At 34.0% G+C, this 14,498-nt stretch overlaps 1 protein-coding gene across 3 annotated transcripts; it reads left to right on the forward strand.

The window, feature by feature from the left end:
* Positions 1-66: 66 nt before the first annotated feature.
* LOC115881699 (protein mahjong) lies at positions 67-13,975 on the forward strand. Of its 3 annotated transcripts, none has more exons than XM_030899302.1 (17): positions 67-145; positions 483-604; positions 697-847; positions 904-1,041; positions 1,104-1,407; positions 1,465-1,574; positions 1,634-2,187; positions 2,244-2,382; positions 2,441-2,650; positions 4,980-6,775; positions 8,481-8,565; positions 8,632-8,841; positions 8,942-9,143; positions 9,222-9,379; positions 9,437-9,506; positions 12,140-12,295; positions 13,393-13,975. In XM_030899302.1, the coding sequence occupies exons 2-17, from the start codon at positions 495-497 to the stop codon at positions 13,425-13,427; spliced, it is 4,428 nt and encodes a 1,475-aa protein (XP_030755162.1). In that variant the 5' UTR covers positions 67-145; positions 483-494; the 3' UTR covers positions 13,428-13,975. The 3 variants fall into 3 exon arrangements, with proteins under 3 accessions (XP_030755162.1, XP_030755159.1, XP_030755161.1); XM_030899299.1 differs by lacking the exon at positions 67-145 and adding an exon at positions 242-283; XM_030899301.1 differs by lacking the exon at positions 67-145 and adding an exon at positions 242-283 and having other exon boundaries at positions 12,155-12,295.
* The last annotated feature ends 523 nt before the right edge of the window (positions 13,976-14,498 follow it).

The following is a 14,498-nucleotide window of genomic DNA, read 5'->3' on the forward strand; positions in this document are numbered from 1 at the left end:
GAATGACAATCCGTCAAAATCAGGTAAAAATCATTAAAAAACGAAAATGTTTTTTGAAGATTTTTAAAGTGTAATAAAACAAGTTATTTCCAATTATTTCGTACATTACAAATAGCTATCAGATTATTTTGAATAAATTTTATGGGTAAGAAATTCATTAGGTTGAGCAATTTTGATTTCTAATTAATTTTTGAAGTAGAAAATTAAATGGCTTATTTTTATGTGTTGGTGGAAATGTAAATGTAAATTTATCATAATGTCAAAAATGATCTGCGATGTTGAGGTGAAAAGTTTTTCTTAAGTGATTTTGTTAAATTTAATTTGTTTTACTTATTTCGGGGGTAATTAACATAGTGAATTCATTATTGTGCTTAACTATATGTTAGTCATTAAAGTCTAAGCGCCTTAAACTGTTTTATTACAAAAGACAATTTGAAAAGTTGGGTTATGTAAAATACCTCATGCATTATTGTTGTTAATAGATATTGTTTAAAATGAGTGATACTACGGCTTCTAATGTTATTACGGAAATTACATCTTTAATCAGAAATTGGGAAGAAGAACATTTACAACAAAATTATGATCCCGTACCAACACTTACCAAGTAAGCTGATTGTTGATTTAATTACTATAATTCTTCAAGTTTTAACAAGTGGAGTTGCAGTATAGCTTAATTGTAATGTTTTTTACTTACAGAATGGCAGAAATTATTGAAGTGGAGATGGAAAACTATTTAAAGATGGATCCTGACCCTTTTGATGAAAGGCACCCTTCTCGTACTGATCCTGATTGCAAATTAGGACAGATTTTAAAAATCATGTTTAGAAAAGATAATCTTATGAGCAAGGTATACTTCCTGTATGTTTTATGATAAAAAAAATTAATTTTATATTGATATTTTAGCTGTTGAATGATTATTTAAGAGACACCTATTATAGTAGAAATAATATTATTGATAGAGACATTGATCAGCTGAATATTGCTGCTTGTAGACTGTTATTGGATCTAATGCCTGGTTTAGAGACATCAGTTGTGTTTCAAGTAAGTTTTTTTAAGATTTTGTGATTAACAGTTTTGAGGTTATGTTTTTATCGTGATTTTAGGATATGGACAGTCTTATACATCGGTTAATTAAATGGGTGACAAATTCAATTGAACCTTTACAAAGTTATGCGACTGGTGTGTTAGCGGCTGCAATGGATATACCTGAAATTGCGGCTAAATTTAGGGAGCAAAACAGCCGACTGGTGCCACTTTTATTACAACGACTAAAGAGATTAAAGAACTCGTCTGAGTTTACTAAAAATTGTAACAGCACTAATTTTAATAGGCCTTTTGCTCATTTTTCTTCAATGAAATCACCACCATATCGAGGAGACGGTATCATAAAGATAAATTCTGTAGTATGTAAGTTTGTGATGTAACTTTACACAATATTTGTAATGATGAGTTGATACTTTTCAGCTAATGGAGCATTGCCAAATGAATCTTTGGATGGAAGTAAAGATACTAGTATTAGTGAGTCTCCGAATAAAAGAAAAAAGTCTTTAGAACCTGAGTTTACAAGTCCTCAGGTAGATTTTTAGATATTTTTATTAATTGTTTCAAGTATTAACTGATAAACATTTTTTAGACCACTGATAATGACATGCATAAACGAAAAAGACAAAGATTAGATAGTGAATCATCTCCACACTCATCAATTTTAGATACAACTGTTAGTCCAAGGAGAGCAAATTCAATTTTTGCAGAATCAAGCAACTCATCATGGGCGGAACTAGAAAATTTTATGATAGGAAATGTTCAAATATTTCCCCCGACAATTGCAACACGTCAAATATTAATTTTACGCTATCTAACGCCTATTGGAGAATATCAGGAATTTTTAGGCCATGCATTTCATGATAACAATGCTTTAGAGCTAATATTGTGTTACGTAAATGTTAGGGCAACTAAAGAAGCTAGATTGGCCTTTGAGGCTTTGAAATATTTGGCAGCCCTTTTGTGTCACAAGAAGTTCTCGATTGAGTTTATCCAAATGAGAGGTTTGGAAGCATTATTGGATGTTCCTAGACCTTCTATAGCTGCCACCGGTGTGTCAATTTGTTTATATTATTTGGGATATTGTGAAGAAGCTATGGAAAGGGTTTGCTTGTTACCCAAGTATATTATTACAAGTTTAGTAAAGTAAGTAGTTATATTTTTATACTTTTTAATTGGTATCTTTATAAAACGATTTCTAGATACGCATTGTGGCTTTTGGAATGTTCACATGACTCGGGTAGATGTCAAGCAATCATGTTCTTTGGTCTAACGTTTCAATTCAAGATTATTCTGGATGAGTTCGATGCTCAGGACGGCTTAAGGAAACTTCACAATGTGGTGAGTATTTTTCACCCACCATAAAATATGAAATAAATAATTTTGTGTGTGTTTTAAGATATCTACCTTACCAATTTTGTTACCTGACACTGACACTGGCCAACTTAACGAGGACCAAGAGTGTGCGGCCAGGCAGATTGTCAGGCATGTCTGTGTGGCTTACAGGCGATATTTGGAGGCGCACTTGTATTTAAAAACTGAAGTTATCAAGAGGTCGCAACTAAGACCGAATGACAAGCCTTATTTGTCTGCTCTTCCTCCATATAAGGTACGTTAGTTTTAAATCAGTAAGAAGTATAATTATAAGAGGTGTAAATGAATAAGAGCAAAAATATTCAGGTGGTTTTTTTTCATATACAGGGTGGTCCTAACTGTATTCCGGAAACTTCGGCAGCATATTCTGCAGATAAACATAAGTAAAAAAGTTTGTATAAATGTATATCTTATAATGCTTAGTTTCGGAGATACAGGGTGTAGAAATTTCATTCTTATTTCGATTTTTTTCTAATAATTTCTGAAGTAACGTCAATATTTGGATGAAAATTGGTGTCTGGGAGTTTTTTGACATGAGAAATTTGATTTTGATGTCAATATGACTCCTATTTGCAGGGGGCGCCACCTACATGTATTTTAACTGTTTTGAAGAGTAATAACTTTTCGTGCGTACATGTATAAAACTACTAAGTGAAAAAATATATATTTCTGTAACTTTTAAGTTAAAAAATATCTTTTGGTAAAAATTGCTAAGAGCAACCGTTCTCAAGATATTTAGAATGGAAAGAGCCAGTACATGTCATTGACAAAAAATAAACACGCTGACTAGATATATTATATATATTTTTTTACTCAGTTGTTTTATACAGGTACGGACGAAAATTTTTAACTTTTCAAACCAGTTAAAAATATATAGGTGGCGCCCTCTACAAGTAGGAGTCATATTGATATCAAAATCAAATTTCTCATGTAAAAAAATCTCCTATACTCTGTTTTTTTTTCTCAGGTAAGATTTCGACAGACGATGACGGAAGAAAAGCAGATGACGTCCCATACCAATCTATTTATTTTACTAAAAAAAGTTTCTAATAATTTTTAAGTTATCTATGGATGGGTTTAAATATAAATCCGTCATGCGTCGTGTCTTGTTGTTTTTTTAACCAGTTTTATTGGTTTATTTAAAAATGACAGATCGTATTTCAATTTTATTGGTTTGACGGAACGATGAACGACAAACGGACGCCGATGCGTATGAACTCGCCTTTAGATTTTTGTCATTTTTGACGCTTGTCAAAGTCTTGCCAAATTATAGGTTATAATTTTGTGACATCTTTTGTCAAATACCCTGCGTTTTGGAAGATGATGCATTTTGATTCTTGTTATTACGTGTGTTTTGTGTCTTTTGAAGTCAAGTGGAGGAAAAATCGAGTGAAAATTAACTGTAGACCCAGAGCACAGTTTATGGTTAATACTCGCTGCCCAGGCAGAAAGTCTTATACACCAATGAAGTTGCCATCGATAAGGTTTGTATACCATTTCGTCGTAGATAAGTGCATCTCGTATATGGTAGAAGGATCAAACTAAACACATACTAAAAACTGGAGTAGCTGTAAAATATCGACATTACACGATAGGTAAATAATGGATTTTTGTACTGCAGAAAAATATCAAAACGTACTGGTTTAAAAAAATTAAGATTAAAGTTAATTAATCAACCTTTAAGGTATAAAATTTGGTAGGTGTTATTATTAATAAAATAGTTTGTTTTATGTACCTATGTTGTTTTATTTATTCCTGTGGAATATTACAAATTTGTATTTGTACATAAGTTATATTGATAAATATAATCATAAATGGGGGTAGTTTCATAAAGCTTGAAAGTAAATAATAGTTCTTTTTTATATTTTTTTGGTATGTAGTGTCTTGTTCTTGTTTGTTTTGTATTAACACATACCGTTTTTATTAAATAAAATAACTCGATTACGTTTTTTCAGTTTTATACAGTTTTTTTCACAATATTTTGAAGTAATCACTTGTCACCTTGTCAATCAAATTTTAAATATATCCTGCTATGCGTTCCAGCTGTACCAACTTATTTCTTTGTAAAATAAAATAAACTACTTTGAAATTAAAATGACAGACACATCTATCACTGTCAAGGATTTCTCGTTGGACAGACTATAGACACCAACATTCATTCAAATATTGACGTTACTTCATAAATTATTTGGAAAAAATCGAAATAAAAATGAAACTTCAACGCCCTGTATCTCTGAAACTAAGCATATTAGGACATACATTTATAGGAACTTTTTTACTTATTTTTATCCGCAGAATATGCTGCCGAAGTTTCCAGAATTCATTTTTTTTAACAGTAGTGGGCAAACCAATTGCGTTACTCAATAGTATCTAGAGGCTTTAGTTAAGTAGGTGTTTAACGTTAAACGAGCTCATTTGTCTCACAGTATATTGAAACATCTCAATGTAAGCCCCCCTAAAACTGTTAAGCATGCTTAAATAATGACTATAAATTGGAGCATTATTCATTTACATCATGTATGAGGACGAAGTATATCAATATTTTTTTTTATACTATTATTTAGGCATGTAAATTATCTCCAGAAGAAATCCAACAGAACATCGAACTCCTTCTTCAGAACATGCCTTTCAGGTGCCACTGGGCACCCGTAGACCAACTTTTAAAACTGGGCGGAGTTACATTGCTCTTAAAAATTATAGCATTCGCTTACGAGTGGAACTACAGCGGCCGCGCCGAAACCGTTAGGTCAGCCCTAGATGTCCTCGCTATCGCCTGCGTAATGCCAAAAGTCCAACTGCTCTTCTGCGAGAAAGTCGACCTTCCCGAAGAAAGCATTACCATCGGTTTCAACATCATTCTCGGCGCCGCAGAAGGAGAAATAGTTGCCGACGCCGACGTTCAAAAATCGGCGTTGAGAGTTTTGGTTAACTGTATGTGCGCGCCTATCAACAGGGTTGGCGGGACTGTTTCTAGATTTTCCCAAGGTGCTACAAATTCCCCTAGTAAAAAACTTAAGTATAAAAGTTCCGAAGAGTTAATTCAAAAAGTTTGGGACTGTGCAAGAGCGAACAGCGGTATTATGGTGCTTATTCAGTTAATGAACGTGAAAACTCCGATAACTGACGCTGATTGTATAAGAACTTTAGCCTGTAAAACTTTGGCTGGATTAGCCAGATCTGACACAGTAAGACAGATAGTTTCAAAACTGCCTCTTTTTACTAGCGGACAACTTCAAAACCTCATGCGCGATCCGATTTTACAAGAAAAACGACAGGAACACGTGATGTTTCAAAAATACGCTTTGGAGTTGTTAGAACGATTATCCGGGAAAACAAAGTACGTTGGGAACAATTTAGAAGTTTCCCTAGCGAACATTCACAGAATACACAAAGCCAACATTGTAGCCCAGACTAAAATTCAATTTAACGATAGACAGTTACTACAATTAATCCACCATCATTTAGTTACAAAGGGCTTTGTAGACACGGCATCTATGTTAGTGAAAGAGGCCAGCCTGAGCAATGCTATAACTTCTTTGTCTTTGCAACACCCCACTAAATTTAGGTACACGACTAATCTAACACCTACTAGGACCAGGTTGAGTTTCTCAGCCGGTCACCGAGCATTACCTTCTTCAAGTTCCTCAGAGAATATTTCCAGTGCACTTCAAAGTGTTAATACTAGTGCAAATAATAGTATAAACGGGACAACGCCAAATATAGGAACGATCAAGCTTGTCAAAAAAACTCCTCAAACTCCTTTGACTCCTGTTCAAAACTCGCGACTTCAAAAGCAAGTTTCTAGCGAGCCTCATGTTAGGCAACCGGGCGTTATCGCTCAGGAAGAGGTTCCAGATCAACCAAGGGTGACGCTTGAATCGATCATAACTGAATACCTGACCAACCAGCATGCTTTGTGCAAGAACCCCATGGCAACGTGTCCACAGTTCAACCTGTTCGTCCCTCACAAATGTCCCGATCCTAAACCAAAAATATTCACGGCGAATAATTTTGTGATGAGGTGTGCCAGAAGGTCCCTAGGTTACCAGTCGAAGACCATGGACAGGAGGTTTATTCATTCGCGATTTTGTCCTGTTCAAACCATCAGGTCGTCTACGGATGAGGGGTTCTTCACGGTGGCTAAGTTCCTGCCTGGAAGGAATTGTGTGATAGTGGGGGATTACAATGGATATATTCATATTTATAATAAGTTAACGGCTATTGAGGACAATAGTTTTGCTGCGCATGACAATTATATTGTTCATATTGAGCCGGATCGTACGGGAGAATTACTTTTGACCAGTTCGACGTGGGGCAGACCAGTTTCGGCATTGTGGGGCATGAAAACCTTTGATATGAAGTAAGTATAATATATACCATGCTGGCAACTGTTACTTTTGGGTCGGTATTTTCATGTGTGGAATCGCATAGGGATCTTATTAAGTCGGAGTGAGAGAAATTCGATGGTGTGCTGTTGCGGCTTTGCCACATTTCTCCGGTACCCAATCCTATCAAGTAAAGTAAAATCACGATCGCAAACGGCTTATTTTTAAAAGGCTTTCTTTTTCGAAAAGATAACTAATATATACTACCTAATAAAATCATTAGATATGTTTCTGAGTATCTGAAACGGAATTATAAGGATATCGTTAAGGTGTCCATTTTTTAATAAGGAGAAAACGTCAGTAATCGCAATAATTTAAAAACTTAACTTTTTAACAATCGATAACTCAAGAATCTCTTTAGATGTTGAAACTTTTTTTAGATGTTGAAATTTTAAAAACCTATCCATTAACTTAGTGTATAGCAATTTTTAGCACTCATGTAACTTTTTTACTTAAACATTTTCACATACTGTCTGCGAAGAAAATATCGCAGAAATATTAAAAAAGTTTTTGAAAAAAACTACAATCAATTATTTCTAATGCATTTCGAGATATCGATTTTTGAATTCAGAGTTCTAATAGCGCGACCACCGTCGAACACCAACTTAATTCCACTTATTTTTACCAAAAGGGCAACTGTTACTAACTTGCACTTAAAAATTTACAAGGTATAGGGAAAATTACAACGACTCGTTAATGAATAAACAAATAGTGTAACAAGACGTAATTAAATCATGAAGCTGAACGCATGATGTAGTTCCTAGAATTTAAAGTACTGATTGGGTCGACCGCGACAGATCTTCTATATCTCCTTCCACGTCTCTTAGCAATGTGCACAGTTTCTGGATTGTTTGGCAACGTTTTTAGTGTTCTCTCTTTGTTCAGTACATTATAAACGCACTGTACTCTTTTTACATACGGAAATCTCGACCTAAAACTAACCTTTGCCAGCCCTCATCTTACCAAATGTATGTGTTTTTTTAATAGTAGTCTGTTCAACGCGAGAATATATATGATTTCAAATGATGACATAAAAGATAACAGATAAAACACCCTCTTTGAATAAAATTGTCACTGATAATATAATAATAATCATAAATTATCTATCGCTGGATATACTATAGAAATATTTGTCAATGTAAAGAGACCTAATGCATGAAAATTATTTTAATTGGCAAATATATAAAGAAAAAAAGTATTTAAAGTTAATGTCGCGTCGCCTTTTTGCTGCTATAAGGCTAATTTAATTAATAATTAAAATAAACAGATCTAGCCTTCCCCCACCACTTTATTTTAGCAGATTAAAAAAAAATCCAAAATTTGCTGAAGACTATGACGCCATTTTTTATAGTACCCCTTATCTAGGGAAAATTTTGTAAAAGTTTCATTTTCTTATCTGCCATAGGAGTTATGCTCTCTAGCGGCGGTTTGGCAAACTTGAAAAGAATTTCCAACAATTTTTCATGGCTGCTTTAGTCAAATAATTTTTTCTGCAGGCCATACGGCTAATACGTTCCGAGATACAGCCGAGCGCTATTCTTAGTGGAATACTTTGTATGGTGTGATAACAAATTTGGGTGATTAGACTTGAAAATTAGTGGTTGAAAAATAAGATATTCTTGTGGGAAATTGTATAAAATTAATTTTACAGGGTTTTTAATACTTTCTTGATATTTTAAGATTTCCTTTCAATGACGAGGAGCACGTAGAATTCAGTAAAGTATTACAGGACCGGATCATCGGGACAAAGGGTGAAGTAGCGACGGTAAGATTCTTTAAAATTTCTTACAATATGAAGTTCATTTTACATCTTTATATTTTTTCGGTGCAGATATTTGATATAAACACCGGAAATGTTGTAACAAAGCTTGTGCCAACGATTAGCAATCAGTACACGAAAAACAAAGCCACCTTCAGTATGAACGACGAATTGGTTTTGTCAGACGGTGTCCTTTTTGACGTCAATTCCGGAAAACCTATTCACAAACTGGATAAACTCAATCAAAACCAAAGTGGCGTGTTTCATCCCAATGGTCTTGAGGTAAGTTAATTAACAAAATACAGTTTAAACAACAGTACTTAAAAAGTGACCAGCTGGTACAGAATAATCTATGATCAAAACAATATTTTTTTTATCACAGATTATATCCAACACGGAAGTTTGGGACATCAGAACATTCCACTTACTGAAGACCGTGCCCGTTCTGAACCAGTGCTCGGTGATATTTTCACCCGTCAACAGCGCCCTCTACGCCATCTCGATGGAACGCGAGATCGACGAAGGCGACACGGCCTTCGATACCAGCTTTAAAACTGTCGATTCGAATGATTACTCTAGTATAGGTATGTATTTTGGTTTTACGATTTTCGTACTACTTATGTTTGTAACTGTCTTTAAATATATTGTGATTACTTTGACAGCTACCATAGACGTAAAGAAGAACATCTACGATCTGGCTGTTAATTGTTACGACACGCAGATTTCGATAGTGGAAAACCAGGGAATGTACAATTCCGTACAGGAATCTGTAGTGCGGTTGTACGATGTTGGAAGAAGGAGGGACGACGAAGACGAACAGGTAAAATAAAACCCGAAATTCAAGTTTGTTCAGCGTTAAATTGAATTTTTTTTTCAGGATGAAGAAGAAGATGATGATGATGAAATGGATAATGACAACAGCGATGATGAAGGATCGGATACAGAAGGTAATTAAAAATATATTTTTTAATAATTTTTTCATCAAATTTGTTTCATAAACTACTGAAGCCGAAAGTATCCTAATCTGTTTTATAGTATCCTTGTATACAATTCATTTAGTTTTATCTTTTTATGTATTCTTATCACTGTGATTTACACTATATTTTTGACGTAGCTATCAGCCTGTTCCACTCAGCCCTTTCCAGATATATTTGGCCCCTCCTCTGATCTGTAGCTTATATTCTCCATTCGTATCCTTTCAGGAAGTCTAACAACTTGGAATCTGAATGGTTTGTCATTGCTTAATACAGTGAATGATGTACATTTACCAGGCTGTCGTAAATGGAAAAATTTGTTCTGTCGTGTCTTCTTCAGATTGACAAAATCTGCACGTAGCTTCGTCTGTCAATCCCACCAGCTTTAGACGCCTATTAAGGTTACAATACCCTGTACCTTTGACAGTCCTCCTGTCTTTGTTTATCAGGTCTACCGTAAATTTTAGCGAATGCCCTACTATGAACTTTTTTGTCTGTCTCTGCCCTGGAGAATTTCTCTACCATTTTAGAGATTTGTTGGCCACCTACTGTGTTGTGGCCATTATTGTGACTGTATTTCGCACTTATGTTACAAGGATATTATACACATATACAAGATATTTTTGTGGCTTTTATCATTGAATAAAAAAACTAAGGATGGAGTCTACACATTTTTTGAATTGTGGGGGCGCCAAATTTTGTCTTTACCCACGACGTATTTTACCCTAGATCCGCCACTGAAATCGGTTAAGCCGTTTCGGAGGAGTATGGTAACTAAAACTGTGACACGAGCATTTTATATATTAGATGTTAAAAAAATTAAGTCGTTATTGATAAACCAAAAGACAAGTCAGTCATATTAAAAGCCTTTTGTGGTGTTCCTAATTTTGTCAATATACTCCTTCCTTGGTTTTTTAATTCAATGACTTATATCATATATCTATAGTCTGTACAGGAATCGTTCAACCTTACGTCATCATTGTTTACGTAATAACCGTTGTAGAGATTGTCTGTTAGATCCGTTAATATTGTTCAGAAAAGTTCAAGTACTACGTTCCAAATTTTTTTGGTCCTTAAAAATATATTAAAACATTTCCGTGTGGCCTCGAGTCCTAGACGGAAAGGCAGTCAGAAATATAAAAAAACATGACGGAACTGAGATGTACTGCTGGCGATGAATGCTCAGAATTCCTTGGACTGCCCGACGAACCAATGAATCCATAATCCAAGAACTGAATATCACAGAACGTCTCTCAACTTCTATACAATCACGTATACTTAAATATTTCGGTCACGTTATGGGGAGGGATACTAATTGTATAGAAAGACTCATTATAGAGGGCAAGGTTCCAGGAAAAAGACCAAGAGGAAGCTCGTCCTCCCGATGAATACACCAGCTATCAAACCACTATACAAACTGATTTTTTTTATTGGCTTTTATCATTGAATAAAAAAAAAACAAACTGGTACATGAAGCAAAAGATAGGGAACTATGGGTACAAGCTACACACATCTCTTTAAGCTGACCACTACATTCATCTTGTAGAACTAACTTGTAAGACAAGAAAGAGATGTTTGTCCTTTTTTTTTGGTAGTGTTTCAATGCAATTTTAGGTATACACATACCAGTAACAAACTGAATTGAATTTTGATTGTGAAGCTGAATCGATATTTAGGCTGTATTTCGTTGCAAAACCAGGCGAACCAGACCGGTAAACACGGTAAAGAGCTGTTCTTGAAAAACGTCGGTTTGATACGGAACGGTTTGGTAAAATACTGTAAACGTCAAATGTTTTCGTTTTCAATACCTTTATTATAAAATTTATCTTTTATGCATTTTTAATGTACCTATTCTCTGTTTTTACGTTTGCTTCTTCTTTTCAATGTAGTTTAATATTGAAAAGTACTTTATTAATAAACTGTTAAACTCGTTAGACAGCTCAAGTGAAGATTTGCAGGTCCAATATATTAAAACAGATCAATAATAATTAAACAAATCTAATCAATATTTATATTTTTATAGCTTACAAAACATTCACGATTACTTGTTGTCTTATTTTTCATGTTTTCTTTAAATGTTCCTGACTTTTTAAGAAACACTGGCTGCATGATAAGTTTAAATGGCCCTAAAAAGTCATTCTATTTAGTTAATGAAATTTATTTATCTTTACTGCCTACCTCCATTGCTTTTGGATGTAAATACAAAATATTATTACAAATTTTAGAAATTAAATGAGAATTTCACTCGAACTTTCAATATTTGCTTGATTTATCTGTCACATAAATGACATTGATTGACAAACGAAACCAGAAAAACCAGCCTTGTCGCGCTGGTTAGTTTGGTGACAGTTATAACCGAGTTTTTTAGGAACCGTGTTCCGTAATAAGAAAACTTTCAGGAAACCGATAGAAACCGAACATAAACCATAACCAAGGTAAGCAACTGATTACACCCTTTTAACTTTGAAACAATGACAATAGAGACAATGTGAAAGAGAGGGTATGACAATAGGTATATGACGTAAAGTTGAACGATTGGTTGTGCAGACTCCATTTCTCGTCAGGAATCGTTGGTAGGCGCATTATTTCTAGCAAATTAATTCTAGATCATGTCGTCATAGATTTAGGAGCGGGCGATAACGAGAATAACGATAATAACGACGACAATAACGAGGATAACGGCGACGAGGATAACGACAGCGACGACGCCACGTGGACCACATTGTCCACCGGGTCGGACGACTCGGACGATTCACTACTGGGTAACTTACTTTTTGAATATTCCAACAGTTAGAGTTAGTATCGTGGACCAAGGTCCGGGCATATTTGAAATTTATTGAATCCTATCGATATCGACATTTTAAGCATTTATATTTATGGTTACAGCTCTACAAACTTTGACATAGTAGGTTTTTACGTTGTGTTTTTTAGACGTTGTGAATGACCGTAAACTAAAAAGCATAAAGTGTAAAACACTAATTTATTCTACTAAGTGCGAGGTTCTGATTACTTATTTTTGGATACCACTGACTACCTCAAGCTGTTGCTGGGTTATTTTATTAATTTTAATTGTAATTCTTTAGACATTGTGAATGATCATACATTCTTAAGTATGAAGTATAATTGAAACCACTAATTTACTCCACACAATTCCGAGGTTCTGAATGAAAATTTAGAGTAAATTTCATATAATTTATATTATTTTTTTATAATATGACACAAGGTTTGTAGAGTTGTAAACTATACCAAAAAAAAACAGTAATTGTATCCTCAGAGAAATAAATAAGCATAGAAGCTCGTTAACTGTTATATATCATTGTTTTTTTTTTCTAATTGTATGATTATCAGCGTAGGCTTGTTAATGAACATCTGTCATTTTATATATAAAATTATATCACAAATGTTCGTCATGTCTATGCCAACTTAATCTAAAAAAACTATATTTCCTGTTGTGCAAATAAGCGAAACTTACCTCAAGAAACTCACAGTGTTGCCAGTTTGACGAGCTACAATTTGGCAAAAAAGACCGTTAACAGATGTTGTGCAAACATTTTTTATTCTATTATTTTTCTTTTGTAGTGAAATAAAACGATAAAATATTGGAATTATATTTTTGCACATACTGTTTATTTAAGTTTTTGCTATGTATATTCTTGTAAAATGTGGAAACATTACAAGATATATACATCAATAAATATTTTAGAGCTCCTCTATGTCTACTTATTTCTCTGAGATTGTATCAAATAAAATACGTATATCTTAGAGAGCACACAGTGTATAACACGTTTCCATCTTATAAACAATTTTTTATTCTACCTATAACCGATGTATTTTTAATAATATAATGTTTTTATTTTAGACATTGCTTTTTTACAATGGATGGATTTGCTCTAATTAATTTTAAATCAAAAAACGTTCGGAAATATTTTTAAAACAGTCGAACTTTTCGTGACCAAGCGAATCCTTTTTTCTTCCCCTATTATAATTGCTGCGTAATTTTATTTAGTCGTTAGGTTTTCAGATGTGTGTACAGAGAATACTTGTGTTAAAATATAGAGTGCAATGGTTATTCAATAATGTAAGAGAAGATAAACGATTTTTTAATACACTGGGACAGTCAAACTGTTTACTTTTTTTAATCAAATCAGGAACAATATGTAGGGTGTACCATAGGCGTCAACAGAATATTTTTTCTTTATATTTATTTCTCTATACCGGATTATGCATCGGTTCAGAACATTACTGTGTAAATTTTGACAAAGTCAAATATTATCTCCCCCAGATGATTTTATGCAAAAATTGTATTAGTTTTTTTGAGAATGTGTTAAATTTGTACCTTTGTCTAGAATTTCGTTTTATTTGGAGTAGGGATCTAAAAGTTATTTGCAAAAAACTACTTCAAATGACTTAAAAATTTATAATACGGCCCAGAAAAAGCTACAATTAAAATACCCAATTTCAAAGTTGGATTTCTCGTGAACCACCCCAAGCAGCATTTGGACGTCGGGACAACGTTGTGTCACGCGACCAAACGTCGGGGCGCAACGTCGGCACAACCTCGTGCCAACCCTAGTCTGCACTAGTTTGGAGAATAATTTTTGGGTCGAAACGACGTTGGATACCGACGTTGGCTAGAAGCCTAATTTAGTACAAACTGCAACGTTGTTTAAAATCCTAATTCACAGAAATACAAAACTAATATGGCGTCTAAGTCGCGTTTTATCCTAAATTGGGATAATTATAGTAAAAATATTATTTTTATGATTTAGTTAGAGACATAAGTCAGATGGCAGTCAAGGAAAACAAAACAAAGGTATTTAAGTGTGGAGGATGTTTGAAGATAATAATTATTGAAACACTTTAACCGACTCTGTAACTCGTTACCCAAGGCAAAAAAGTTAAACGCAAACAACTTTATTGATAAATGTATTGTTTCTACTTTGAAAAATACTAATGGGCCTTAAA

The sequence above is a fragment of the Sitophilus oryzae genome, unplaced genomic scaffold (assembly GCF_002938485.1).
Source record: "Sitophilus oryzae breed Bouriz unplaced genomic scaffold, Soryzae_2.0 scaffold_172_pilon_pilon, whole genome shotgun sequence".
NCBI lineage: Eukaryota > Metazoa > Arthropoda > Insecta > Coleoptera > Curculionidae > Sitophilus > Sitophilus oryzae.

Coding starts and splice junctions, on each gene's coding strand:
- LOC115881699 (XM_030899299.1), top strand. CDS start 257: ATGTCAAAAATGATCTGCGATGTTGAG. Junction 848..903: donor AAGATAATCTTATGAGCAAG/GTATACTTCCTG, acceptor TTGATATTTTAG/CTGTTGAATGATTATTTAAG. Junction 2,383..2,440: donor TAAGGAAACTTCACAATGTG/GTGAGTATTTTT, acceptor GTGTGTTTTAAG/ATATCTACCTTACCAATTTT.